The sequence below is a fragment of the Anarhichas minor genome, unplaced genomic scaffold (assembly GCF_050575085.1).
Source record: "Anarhichas minor isolate MPS153535 unplaced genomic scaffold, ASM5057508v1 ptg000030l, whole genome shotgun sequence".
Lineage (NCBI taxonomy): Eukaryota > Metazoa > Chordata > Actinopteri > Perciformes > Anarhichadidae > Anarhichas > Anarhichas minor.
This window is the reverse complement of record NW_027466476.1, coordinates 5,382,494-5,395,000: the sequence shown is the minus strand read 5'-3', so window position 1 is coordinate 5,395,000 and position 12,507 is coordinate 5,382,494. Positions and strand designations below refer to the sequence as shown.

Genomic DNA, 12,507 nt, shown 5'->3' with positions numbered 1-12,507 from the left:
ATTTGGAGAGATTCGCCAATCTGATGGAGACAGAGTCAAGGATATCACCACTCTCTCTCTCTCTTTATACGACAGTGTGGACGTCCATGGGTTGTGATCTGAAGCCTCACCTGACAGATAGTAGTTTCCCTGCTGGAAAGCCTGCAAAGACTCCTGGAGCAGATCTCTCCATGACTTCCCTCTGGAAGACAGGTAGTTCTGGTGGAAGAATGGAAACGCACAAACAGCAGCATCTTAACATTGCATGTATAACAGATAGGTGCAGCATGGGTTGTAAAGCGGAGTCTACGGTTTGCTGGTTGATATTTTTGTAATCTGGAGATCTTGTTTATTTTTATACAGATCCATAGAGTAATGTTTTAGACTAGTATCATGAATGTAAACACTTTTGGCAGCAGTTATAGTAATAGTAAGCTCTCCCATGCATTCTAATATACAAACAAATACAACTAACATCTTACCTGGAGGATCTCCGATTCATAGTTATTGTTGTTCAGCACACCATCCAGGCATTTATCCGTCAGATTAAGCTCTGAAAAAAACGGATTTGAACTGTCAAACATTTAGCAAACTACAACACTTCAAACAGCAGCAAAATACACCTGAGAAGCTGAGCATCCTTTCAAAAGTTTGGATTAACCTGCAAAAAAAAAAAAGCTTGATTCAGTACAGTCCGATGGCTGAATGGTGTTTGATGCATTTAGGTTGTAGAAAGTACTCTTTACAAATAGATGCATCCAAAGAAAAACGGCTTCCCAAAATATTTAGAGCCCAATCGCACCATTGTGGTTCAATAATGATCAAGGATAACTTTTCTGGACTGGAAAACTAATTTTGAATCAAAGTTGCAACAGTAATCTCCCCCGTCATGCAACACTGTGTTCCCACTTCAGCTAAATGGAAGTTAGAATCATTTAATCATTCTTCTTTTGTGGCCAAAACTCTTTCACATGGAGATAATATACTTGTGTCTGAATAATACTGTTTCAATCGCCATTATTAAAGGAAAGTAGAACAACTTTTGAGCGGCAGTGTCAACAGAAAGTGTTTACAGAGCTCAAGAGCTCCGTGAGCAGGACTCTTAAGTTGATCTCAGCTTCTAACGTGTACGTTTCCTCCACTGCTGAACTGTGTATCAAGCTTTTAAACTAAAACTCTATCTTGTTATTACATTATTATCACTTAAAGTGGAATACCTAAAATATGATACATGTGTACATGCTATACTGTGCTTGTTCTAAAAGCACCTACATTTATTCTTTCCTTCACACATATATACAGGAAACACACCGTGCTTATAATCTGAGGCTGACAATCATCACAATATACAGATATTGCATTTGGACACTATTTGGGAATCAGCTCCTTCAATTAAAACGTATATTGCCATCAGTCAAAAATAAATCCCATGCTGGTCGAAGCCTACTAACCAGCAATAAGTCATACATAAGATACATACCACTGAATCGAGCCAGACAGCCTTGACAGCCGATCCTCTGGCAACCCCAGTACATGTGGCAGAAGGGTCGCTGGCACAGCACACCTGCCAACACACAGCACATGATGCATACAGCATGAGGTGTATAATTGTACGACAACCTACCCATAGACGGGAATGCATGGCAAAGTTACACAAATTAAAAGTCCATCTGGCTTATATCGTCTATGCATTTTAGTTAGTCCATTTCTATTTAACTCGAGCTACATGCAGCTTTCTGAATGACAGTATGATTGTATCAAACATATTACATTAAATCTCTGCAGGGGGACGAACAACAACAACCACTTACATCGCTGAGCAATAACCTGTTCGCCGTTTGGCTCGGCCCGTCTGTCTGGCATTGGCTGCAGGCAGCAGGTGCAGACGAGATGGTAGCCCTGGGGGGGGCAGCGGTACTCCGGAGGAGCTGCAGACAGGACAGGAGCAGAAAAAGGTTTTCGATGGGAGCTAAGACGTGAATGGAAGGCAGGAGGATCTTTAGTTGTGCTAAAGTGGGTTTTCAGATGATTTTACCAATTGCGGAACACATATTAGGATTATAACAGAATGCGGTACCCTTCAATTTACCATTGAGTAAAAGGTCTAACTTTAGCAACTGATCGTCCCATCTAATATACACCCATAATCACCTGAGGGGGTGGCAGAGGATGTTGAAGGCTGCTCCCCTGTGGGCGTTGCGGACCCTTCCTCCGTTGCCGGTTTGGGTGGAGGAGGTATAGGCGGTGGGGCCGGCAAACAAGGGAGCCAGTAGTTGGAACCTGTAGCAAACAGCACCTGACTGACCTCCCTCCTGTAGCCGGGACACTGTCGGCACATCACCATAGGCTGGCTGGGGACAAGAAACACAAAAGAAAATCATCACATGGAGAAGTTATTTATTATTTGTCGACAACCTATTTTACCATATATTTACCTCTTAACATAACAAAAAGTAACCATTGAAAACAAGATCTTTGACAAAATGACAAGAAATATCACGAGATTATCTGACACTTTAGCTTCTCCTCTAAAGGGAAACAATTAGACTAAAAATGATCTGACAAAAACTAGACAAAGGTCTTTAGTTTTTGTCGAAACTAACAAAATTTGACTAATAATAATAATATACATTTTCATCAAATGATTTAGACAGATGTAAAACAACGTCACAGTCAGGTGCCAAAACGAACACTGGTTTCCTACAAACACAAGCATTCAGACCGTACCCCATGTCTGAGGAGTCACTGTCATTGTCAGAGAGCTCAAAGAGGTAATCTGAACTGCCCTCCTCGTCTGAGAAAGAGCGCTCCACTTTTGGCTGCAACATGTCCTGAGTTATCTTGTTACGGCTGTCCATGCTCTTCAGGTCCTCATCGCTGCGGCACTTTTCTGCGGGACAGACGGGGACACACACAAATACAAAGTCAGTATCTACTGAGACTTTCTATTCATTTATACCATTTTGGAAATCATACAAGGTAAGCAGGTCTTGCTTACATGCCATTCCTTCTCTCTTGTTTGAATCTCTACCAAGTCAGCTTTGGTGGAAAACAAAAACCTCAGCAACAAACAATTTTCAAATGCTTGTTATGCAAGGCTCTTTTTACATCCACTTACAACCTTTTTCAGTTGAAAAGGCAATACAGGTTGCTGGCATTTTGACTAAAATAATGAGTGAAGATTAAAAGGTGCTATTAAAATGCTCTCTATCTGTGCAAACCTGGGTGCTGGATGAGGTAGGCCTCCACCAGGTTGTTGAGGATGTGGTTCTTACGAATCCTCTCCACAGGGCAGCGGCAGGTGGGGCAGAGAGAAGAGCGCTCCATCCAGCCTGAGTAGCAGGCAGCACAGAAGACGTGCATGCAGGGCTGCAAGCTAAAGCAAAAACAAGACAATTAAACAAACTATTGCCATTTTGTAACATGCTGCATGTATGCAAAGTGGTTCAAGCCCCCACGCTTGGATCTCTGTGCAGATGGAAGGGTCCTTTAAATCTTACCTGACACAGTCATGCAGCAGGTCTTGACAAATAACACATGTCAGGCTCTCCTCCATCTTGTCCGTCTTAGTCACTTCCACAGGTGGTTTAGACAAAAGGCCTCCCTTAGTTGAACAGACCATTTCCGTGCTGGAGGTGTGGGGCAAGTCCAAATCATAATCTTTACCTGTAAACACAACAACGGTATATCAGTTCTACATTCAGACTGAAGTGTCTAGTTTGGCTTACAAAACCCTTCCGGGCTGTGCTTGAGGGTGAAAAAAAGGTTTTGTTTGGAACAAAAGTAAGTAAAGCTCTGGTAAGACATAAAGGGCCCGATTATATTTGTCCAAGTGTGAAGTGCTAGGTCTTGGGCACACGGACTGTGTGGGCATCTCAAGTGCACCTCCTATTTTGGTTCATGTATGTGCAGCAGCGCAAAGTGCCGAAGGGCTGGCATAAAGGACTTTAAGAGTGTGCCGAGTCAAAAATACAGTCTCAGCCAGTCACATCACAAGTCTATTTTTTAGTATGAGTATAAGTTATGAAGCACAGGATTAATGAGTGAATAATATTTAACAGTCCTGCTGCCTTCAGACGGCTGCAGGGGTTTAATGAACTGAAGGAGAAGCTTCTCATACAGAATAAAGCAACTGTGTGGTGAAGATACGAGAAGAAAGAGTACAAGATACTGTAAGAATCAACCAGATTATTTGATAAAGGCAAACTGATGTTCCTGCTTTAAACATATTAAATTATATTTTATGTTGCAGATTTAATTGTATCTACTGGCTGGGGAGTTGTTTAATTAACATAGTTAATTTGCATTTTAGGCCTTAATTTGGCATAAAATCTAATGTGAGGAATCAAGGAACAACAGGTAAATCTCCAAATAAAAGAACCTACTGTCATCAGTTTTCTTCCTCTTGCTGTCCGGCTCCATGTTGTCCATGTCTTTTTCCTGTGCTGGGGCAGCATCTTTAGCCGGGTCTGATTATATGGAGAAAAGAGAGACTTGGGTCAAATAATGTTGTCAATACTTCAAACGGCTTGTTTTGACGCTGGAAGAATTTAGTCGAAAAGATTTCGACAAGGGGTATAGCTTCATATACCAGCTCTACTGTGGAGGAGTTGGTTCGAAAGCTTCTAATTGCATCAGAGAAAGGACTCCTCTCTGTACTTGTCTTGTTAGACCAGAGTGCTGCGTTCGACGCCATTGATTATTACATCCTGTTACAGAGACTAGAACATTTGATTGGCATTAAAGGAACCGCACTAAACTGGTTTAAGTCCTAATTATCAGATCGATATCAGTTCCTATATGTAAACGATGAAAACTCGATGAACACCAACGTTAGTCACGGAGTTCCACGAGGTTCTGTGCTTGGACCAATTTTATTCACCATATATATATATATATATATATATATATATATATATATATATATATATATATATATATATATATATATATATATATATATATATATATATATATATATATATATATATATATATATATATGTATATACATATATATATATATATATACATATATATATATATATATGCTTGATGTGATTTATCCTTTAACTCTCAGATAAAACAGACTTCTAGGACTGTCTTTTTTCACCAACGTAACATTTCAAAAATCAGGCACATCCTGTCTCAAAGCAATGCAGAGAAATGAGTTCATGCATTTGTTACTTCTAGACTAGATTACTGCAAGTCCTTATTATCAGGCTGCTCTAATAAGTCTCTTCAATCTCTCCAGTTGATGCAGAATGCTGCAGCTCGTGTACTAACTAAAACTAAGATAAGAATCATATTACTCCTGTATTAGCTTCTCTGCATTGGCTCCCTGTAAAATCTAGAATAGAATTTAAAATCCTTCTCCTCACCTACAAAGCCCTAATTGGTCAGGCACCATCATATCTTAAGGAGCTTACGTATAGTACCATATTACCTGCGCTCCCTAAATGTGGGGTGGTTCCTAGAGTCTTAAAAAGTAGGATGGGACCCAGAGCCTTCAGTTATCAAACTCCTCTTCTGTGGAACCAGCTTCCAGTTTCAGTCCGGGGGGGCAGACACACTCACCACATTTAAGAGTAGGCTTAAGACTTTCCTGTATGAGAACGCTTATACCTGGACCTGGCCTGGCTCAGGTCCAGCCCCTAGATAAGCTGCTATAGGCCTAGAATGCCGGGGGACTTCCTAGGATACACTGAGCTCCTCTCTCTTCTTCTTCATCTCCTTCTGTATATTTATGTCCCATTAATTCACATTACTAACTTTCTTTCTCACCCGGAGTCTATGTGCTTTCTCGCCTCACAGGTTTCCGTGGATCGTGGTTATATCTGGACCCTGGTCCTGCCGTGGTCCTGCTGACACCCACTGCTACTATCTTTATTATTAGTAGTAGTCGCATTGCCATTGCTATTACCGATACCATCACTGCTTTTGTTATCATTGTTATTCTACTATATCCACTGCTGCTGTTATTATTAGTAGTCGTAATTTGTCCATCATTATTCTGCTTACTACTCATTATATGAATAATTTATGTCATATGTGTTGTAACTCTGTAATGTTGTTCATTCTGTACACATGACATCTATTGCACTCCTCTGTCCATCCTGGCAGAGGGATCCCTCCTCTGTTGCTCTCCCTGTTAAAGCTTTTTTTTGCCTGTGCCGATGTGAGGGTCGCGGGAAGGTGTGATTTTGAACTATTGAATTTGTGTGATTTGTTCAATTGAATTAAATTGAACAAAGGACACTTACTGCATCATCTAGAAAGTGCATTGACTACGAGACAAGTCGCAGGTGACTGATCTTAGTTCGATCAAACATCCGTCATTTCGCGGGTAATTAGCCAGAGCAGCACGTCCAAATGTCACGCAAATGATAAATCAACCTTCTGAGTTTTTGAAGGTTGGGAAAAGTGGATGGAAATGGCTCAGTCAGTTGTGAGGAGAAGAAAAAAAACAAAAACGTATAAAGCAGATGAGAGCAGACTCACTGAAGATGTGTAATAATCACCACCTGGCCCAACACAGTCTGAGTTGAAGTTTAAAGTTCAGTATTGATCAGTTGCAATCAATTGACTAACATCAGCAGGTCTGCTTACATCAATGACTGTGATCTGGGGGTTAATTTAGAAGAAGAGTCACAGCTCGGCCTCTCTGTCTGCTCCTCTAACATCCTGTGACTCCGCCTCCTATTACACACAAACAATACAGGGCGTGGCTGGATAAATGTAACCAGCAAGCTGAACTTATGTTATTACAGTTATATTATTATATCAAATACTATGCAATACCATGATGTTATTGCCAGGCAACATCAAGCACCCTTACTTTAGACAATTAAAATAAACTACTCCTGGGTTAATTATTTTACATTGTTAATAGTGCATTTAAAGGAATAGTTTGTAATTTGGGGAAATATTCTTGTGCGGTTTATTTACAGAATACCGATAACACTCCCCTGTCTGTTAAATATGAAGCTACAGCCTGTAGACAGTTAGCTTAGCTTAGGCTAGCTTGGTTCTGTCCAAAAGGTACAAAAACCAAAGTGCAACGGCAACATGTTGGGGTTTTTTGGGGAGTTATGCGCCGGACTATTTCTTGGCTGGAAGAAGTCACTTCCTGGAGTTAATTTCCAGAGGGAAAGCTGATAATCACGCCTCTTCAGTAGTGTGTTAGCAGAAAACCTACCAGAAGCAGGACAGGCTTTGGCTGCCACAGAACCAGAAGTAGTAGGGCTCCCGATACAGAAGTGGGAAGTGGAAGTGGAGGGCTGAGGATCCTCCAGAGTTGGATCACGAGAAGCCTTTGCGAGCATTACAGGCTCCACAGAGAGTGACATCTCTGAAGGTGGAACAGAGGCAGGACTGTGGGCTGACCGCTCCGTGTCTGAAGTTCAGATACAGGGTGGGGATTAGTAGCCGAGTGCTGTGGAATAAAAATGGTGACATTCGACAAAAGAGCTGTGGGGAATTACCTGGCTACTTACCATAACTATGTTCTGAATTAGCATGTTCCATTTGGATTGAGTGGTAAACGTAGGCAATGTCTACAGGGTGACAAGAGCAGATGTTATCCGTCTTTCCATCTTATAAATTCATATAAACATCATTGGCTAAAAAAACAAACCGAACTCACTTTGTTCTGGCTCACTTTTCCTGTATACAAAGTAGATGACATCGCCGCTCTGTAGCATGTGAGTTTGCTTCTTGACCAGTTTGGACATGTTGATCACTGTACCATTAGTGCTACATCACATACAGACAAACATGCAATTGGACATGTCACTGGACAATGTAAAAGGTTTTGTGCGTTTCCGAAACATGGTTTGTTTGATTTAATTTCTGGTACCTCGTGTCTTCAAGCCACACCAGCCCTGAGCTTTCATCTTGCACAATCTTGCAGTGCTCCCCTGAGACCAGTTTGTTGGCTGGGAAGGACAGATAGCATCCTGGCAGCAAAATAATAAAACACAACAATGAAAACACAGAGTAGACATGATACTGATTACTTTGGCTCTCTATGACAGAATCTACTTAATGAATGTTTCAGCCTTTTAGTGCCTCTTTTTGGAGGAGTGTAAAGAGTAATATATGCATCGGTTTGAGAAAATGATAACACATGTTTTCGTGTTAATTCTATTTTTTTCCCTCTCTGACTTTTAAAAACAAAAACAAATCTTCAGCCTATATATAATAAAATAAACATGACGAAAATGCAAACTCATTCTATTGAGATTCACCTGAAACGGTGTTCCATGGACATTTATTTAAACCTTTTATTGCACAGACATATGCAAACCAATTAAGGCTAGTCGCTTTGCATTGCAAAAAAGTAGACTCCCAAAAGCTCTCAACAACAAAGCAGACATAGGGGGGGAATATAGGCCTCAACTTTTCTTAAGCAAAAGCCCATACACAAAAAAAAACTACTTAATATTCTGCACACGTTCTCAATGGACGCCCTTTTGTTATCGTCACAAGGGGCTGTCTAAGTTTGGTGCACTAAAGAAGGCTTTGTGTTTTCAAGGGGGAGGTTTTTAAGGGCTCCAGACACTGACAGCGATGTCTATGCTGCAGACAGGACTGTCTTTTGTTAATAGACATCACATCTTGAGCTTTGGTAGCAGGTTAAAGAATTCTAAAAGTTTTAACGTCTACAATTGAAGGTGAAGACACATCTTTATTGTCCATTCCATAATACGTTACATATAGAAATGAACCGACCTTTTTTCCTGCCAACTGTGCATTCCCTGTTGAAAAGCAGGATCGTTTCACTGGAGTCCACTTTGACGAGCTTTCCCCATGGTTGTCCTCTTTGATAACTGTTCATCTTCAAATGTTTTCTCTACAAGAAACGATGAGAAAACAAGTTTGGAAAGGGTTAATTATGGCACTGTTTTTATAGAGTATTAGGCTCGTGGTAGTATAGAGAAAGTGAAATTACCCATCAGTGTGACATTTTGGTGAAATCAAAACCTGACATTTGATTAACTAAGATTACTTTAAACGTCAAACTAAGTCTTTTTTTTGCCAGCAAGATGGATTCTGAATTTCAGATTCCAATTAAGGTTAAAAAAAACCGTTTAAAGACACTCAGGATCTGAGCAGACATACCCTTCAAAATAAATGTATTTAAGTAAATTCACCTATCCATTCTTCATTACGGCCTTCATCAAAAATACATGTTTGCACAAATACACCAATATGATTTCAACTTAATGAACCGTTTAGTTTTTAAGTCCCACAAGTTCTCTTAAGACAAGTGTTTAAATCCAGTGCTGTGGATATATAATGTTTTATGCATGGCAAATCCACAAGTGAAGTTCATCGATTCATAAAACATGATTAGCAACGTTAGGCTAGATATGCAACATGCCAAATAAACCAGGCTTAACTAAACCAAAAGTTCTTCATCAAGCTAACGAGACCTAGCTAGCTAGACGTTTCCAGAGCTCACTAGTTTAGCTATGAAGCGATATCAGCTGGCTTTGCTGTTTGACAAGCTGGAAAAAAAACGTTGAGTTACTTCAATCGTCAACTATCAATTTGACAGAATGTTTCACGATCCACATGCTGTGGGATTTCATGAACACACACAACTTCGGTCAATCATAACACTAAGCTAACGCGATTGCTAACATTAGCAGCCACCCACACAGTGTGTGTACCCAAGATAACAATCGGGAGCACTCAGCAACAACCTGAAAGGCCAATAACGTCTCACTTGTCTTGTGTTTAAAACGGTTACTTTACCATTAAACGCGTAGTTCGCTGTCCCAGTAGCTCTGTGTGAAACAGCTTCTTCTCCTCATATTCCAGCTACACACAAGAATCACTTCCTGCCAAGCTCGGGGTTGACGTTATGCCGTCACCAGCTGATGGAGGAGGGGCCGTTTGGTGTGCTGAGGCATCCTCACAACAAAACACACCGAGTACGTTTGATTAAAGTGACTGCGGTCAAATCAGCAGACACTCGGATCTCCGTGGTCAACCCAGCAGACACTTAAATTTGAGTGCGCCTATATGCTGAAATTCACGGTAAACGCATTCAAACGGCACAGAACGGGAGCGAGCGAAGGACTTTGCAAAGTTAGCGGAAAGGTTAACGTGAGACAACATCCGGTTTTCAAAATAAGATGTCAAATAAGCGGAAAAGATTACCGTCGGACAACATCCGGTTTCCAAAATAGCTTGTCAACTAAGCGTATACAAATTGCATTTGTGGAAATAAGATTAAATTAACTATATCAACATTAAGTATATAAAACATGTTATCTGCATCTCGTGAGTTAAAGGGAAAATACAACTAAATTGTGTCTTTATTCTTTGATTTGAGGGTTTGCTGGAAAGACAATGAAATTAATAATATCTGACTTACTGATATGTATGTGTTCAGGACATTTCGGACCACATCCAAACAAAAATCAAACATGTTAATTGTACCAATTAAGATATTTTATGAAGTACAAACTGTGAACTGAAATTGCACCTTCAAATAGCTAATTTCTGAAATGTTTAAGGTGCTCTGAAAGTATTGTATTGTATGTCAATATTTCCATACAATGACTGATGTATAATTGTTCAGGACATCTTTGACTCCACACAGACTGAAAATCTGACATTGTTACTCTACCAATTAATTAAGAGATATTTCAAAGTAAGTCATAGATTTCTACCGAGAAACAGGTACATTTCTGAATGTTTGAAGTGTTATAAAAAGTATTTTCTCAATAATTCCAAACAATGACTGATGTATATATGTTCAGACATTTTTACTGTACCAATTAAGATATATTTCAAAGTAAATGTCATACATCTGAACAGAGAAAATATCTAATAACTGAATATTTGAGGTGCTATAAAAATATTTTTCTCAATAATTCCATACAATGATGTATATGTAATCAGGGCATCGTTGACTCCACCCATACTGAAAATCAGACATTTTACTGTACCAATTAAGAGATATTTCAAAGTAAAAGTCATACATTTCTACCAGGAAAATATAACTGAATATTTTAAGTGTTATAAAAAGTATTTTCTCAATAATTCCATACAATGACTGATGCATATGTGTTCAGGGCATCGTTGACTCCACACGTACTGAAAATCAGACATTTTTACTGTACCAATCTAATTTGTCTAATTTCAGATGGGATTTTAGAGGACATGGTGCATAGTTACAAAACAATTTCACCACAGGTTAATAGCAGACCACCTCAAGGTGCCACTCAGCGACACATCGACATGCGGCTAGCAGAGCTGGAGCCGGGGATTGAACCGCCGATCCTCTGATTGAAGGACGGCCCTGCTCTTCCCTTAGCCACAGTCGCTCCACACCAGTCGTCCCATGAGACACAATGGCCCTCATTAGGTCAAAACAGTTTTGTCATGGGGAGGCCTCCCTTGCATATGGGAGTGATAATCTCTGCAAGTCGCAGCCAAAATTAAGGTACATCTTCCTCGATGTACTCTGTACTCTGATGTGCAACTTCAAGGATTTCCTGCAGACCATTCAGATATACAGCAGGGTGGGCAGCATCCCTGCCACATGCAGGTTGTGGAGCAACAGGATAATGCAATCTGGAGAAAAGCTGCTGCTTGAGTGTTGCATCCACAGCATTTCTCACAGGGGCCGACAGCCCGTGAAGTGCTCTCCAGATCCGGCACACGCTTCTCTGCCTCCGTCATATCATCACTATTGAGGAAATTGATGATTATTTCCTCTGGAGCTGCTCCGTCAACAAGGTGGCATCCTCACAGGGATTTTGTTCAGACTCCCTCTGGCAGCGTCTGAGCAGCATAGTGAGGAAGGTGCCATCCCACTGGGCTTCACTGTGTTCAGCACTTTCACCTCAAGATAACTAAACCCAAAGAGTCTCACTTACAACCATTTAATAATAGTCATACGGATGAACGTCACTAAGTAAAATGCAGCCAATTAACATCAAAACAGGCAGAAAGACTTCTCATCCCTTTATTGCTATGTTTTAACTGTAACCCTTTGAGGGTATTGTCAATAAAGCATTAGTTGTTGTTCTTCCTTCTACTTCTAAAATATTGCATTCTTATTATGTAACTGAAATCATAATATCAAGTTCATTTCAGCTTTGATTCATTTATTTTAGGTGGTGACGGATATCATTTCAACTTTATATTCGTATCATGTGCATTTTTACATTCCTAGTGTCAAATTGTGTCAAACAAAGTTTTGAAAAAGAAAGTTTTGAAAAAGATTTTTAATCAACACGTGCTTGCATCTGGTGGCTGGCCTCTCCTCAGAAACAACAGGGTCCCTCTGGTCTACTTAATAAACAAGTGATCATATAAACACCATATTGCGCTACTGGCTTCATCTCACCTGTGCATCAAGTAAAACAAAATGACCAAATAAATGTGCATTAAAGTGATTATCACACCTAGCTGCCTAATTATGCATCTCAAACAAAATAATCATGAAATATGTTGTTCATTACATCATTCATCATTACATCAGTGTCTGATGAAAAAAACACATAAT

At 40.0% G+C, this 12,507-nt stretch overlaps 1 protein-coding gene across 2 annotated transcripts in view; it reads right to left on the bottom strand.

The window, feature by feature from the left end:
- Positions 1 to 9,997, bottom strand: part of chfr (checkpoint with forkhead and ring finger domains, E3 ubiquitin protein ligase) — a 17,736-nt gene extending 7,739 nt beyond the window's left edge. For both annotated transcript variants that reach the window (XM_076104293.1, XM_076104292.1), the window contains exons 1-16: positions 9,741 to 9,997; positions 8,712 to 8,832; positions 7,837 to 7,936; positions 7,624 to 7,733; positions 7,475 to 7,534; positions 7,177 to 7,374; positions 4,365 to 4,448; positions 3,480 to 3,645; positions 3,201 to 3,355; positions 2,707 to 2,869; positions 2,131 to 2,330; positions 1,791 to 1,907; positions 1,460 to 1,543; positions 462 to 532; positions 111 to 198; positions 1 to 20 (exon numbers count right to left, since the gene is read on the bottom strand). The exon at positions 1 to 20 is cut by the window's left edge and continues 88 nt beyond it. In XM_076104293.1, coding sequence (XP_075960408.1) covers positions 1 to 20; positions 111 to 198; positions 462 to 532; positions 1,460 to 1,543; positions 1,791 to 1,907; positions 2,131 to 2,330; positions 2,707 to 2,869; positions 3,201 to 3,355; positions 3,480 to 3,645; positions 4,365 to 4,448; positions 7,177 to 7,374; positions 7,475 to 7,534; positions 7,624 to 7,733; positions 7,837 to 7,936; positions 8,712 to 8,832; positions 9,741 to 9,743 — 1,740 coding nt within the window. In that variant the 5' untranslated portion in view covers positions 9,744 to 9,997. The remainder of the gene's footprint in view (positions 21 to 110; positions 199 to 461; positions 533 to 1,459; positions 1,544 to 1,790; positions 1,908 to 2,130; positions 2,331 to 2,706; positions 2,870 to 3,200; positions 3,356 to 3,479; positions 3,646 to 4,364; positions 4,449 to 7,176; positions 7,375 to 7,474; positions 7,535 to 7,623; positions 7,734 to 7,836; positions 7,937 to 8,711; positions 8,833 to 9,740) is intronic.
- Positions 9,998 to 12,507: the final 2,510 nt, after the last annotated feature.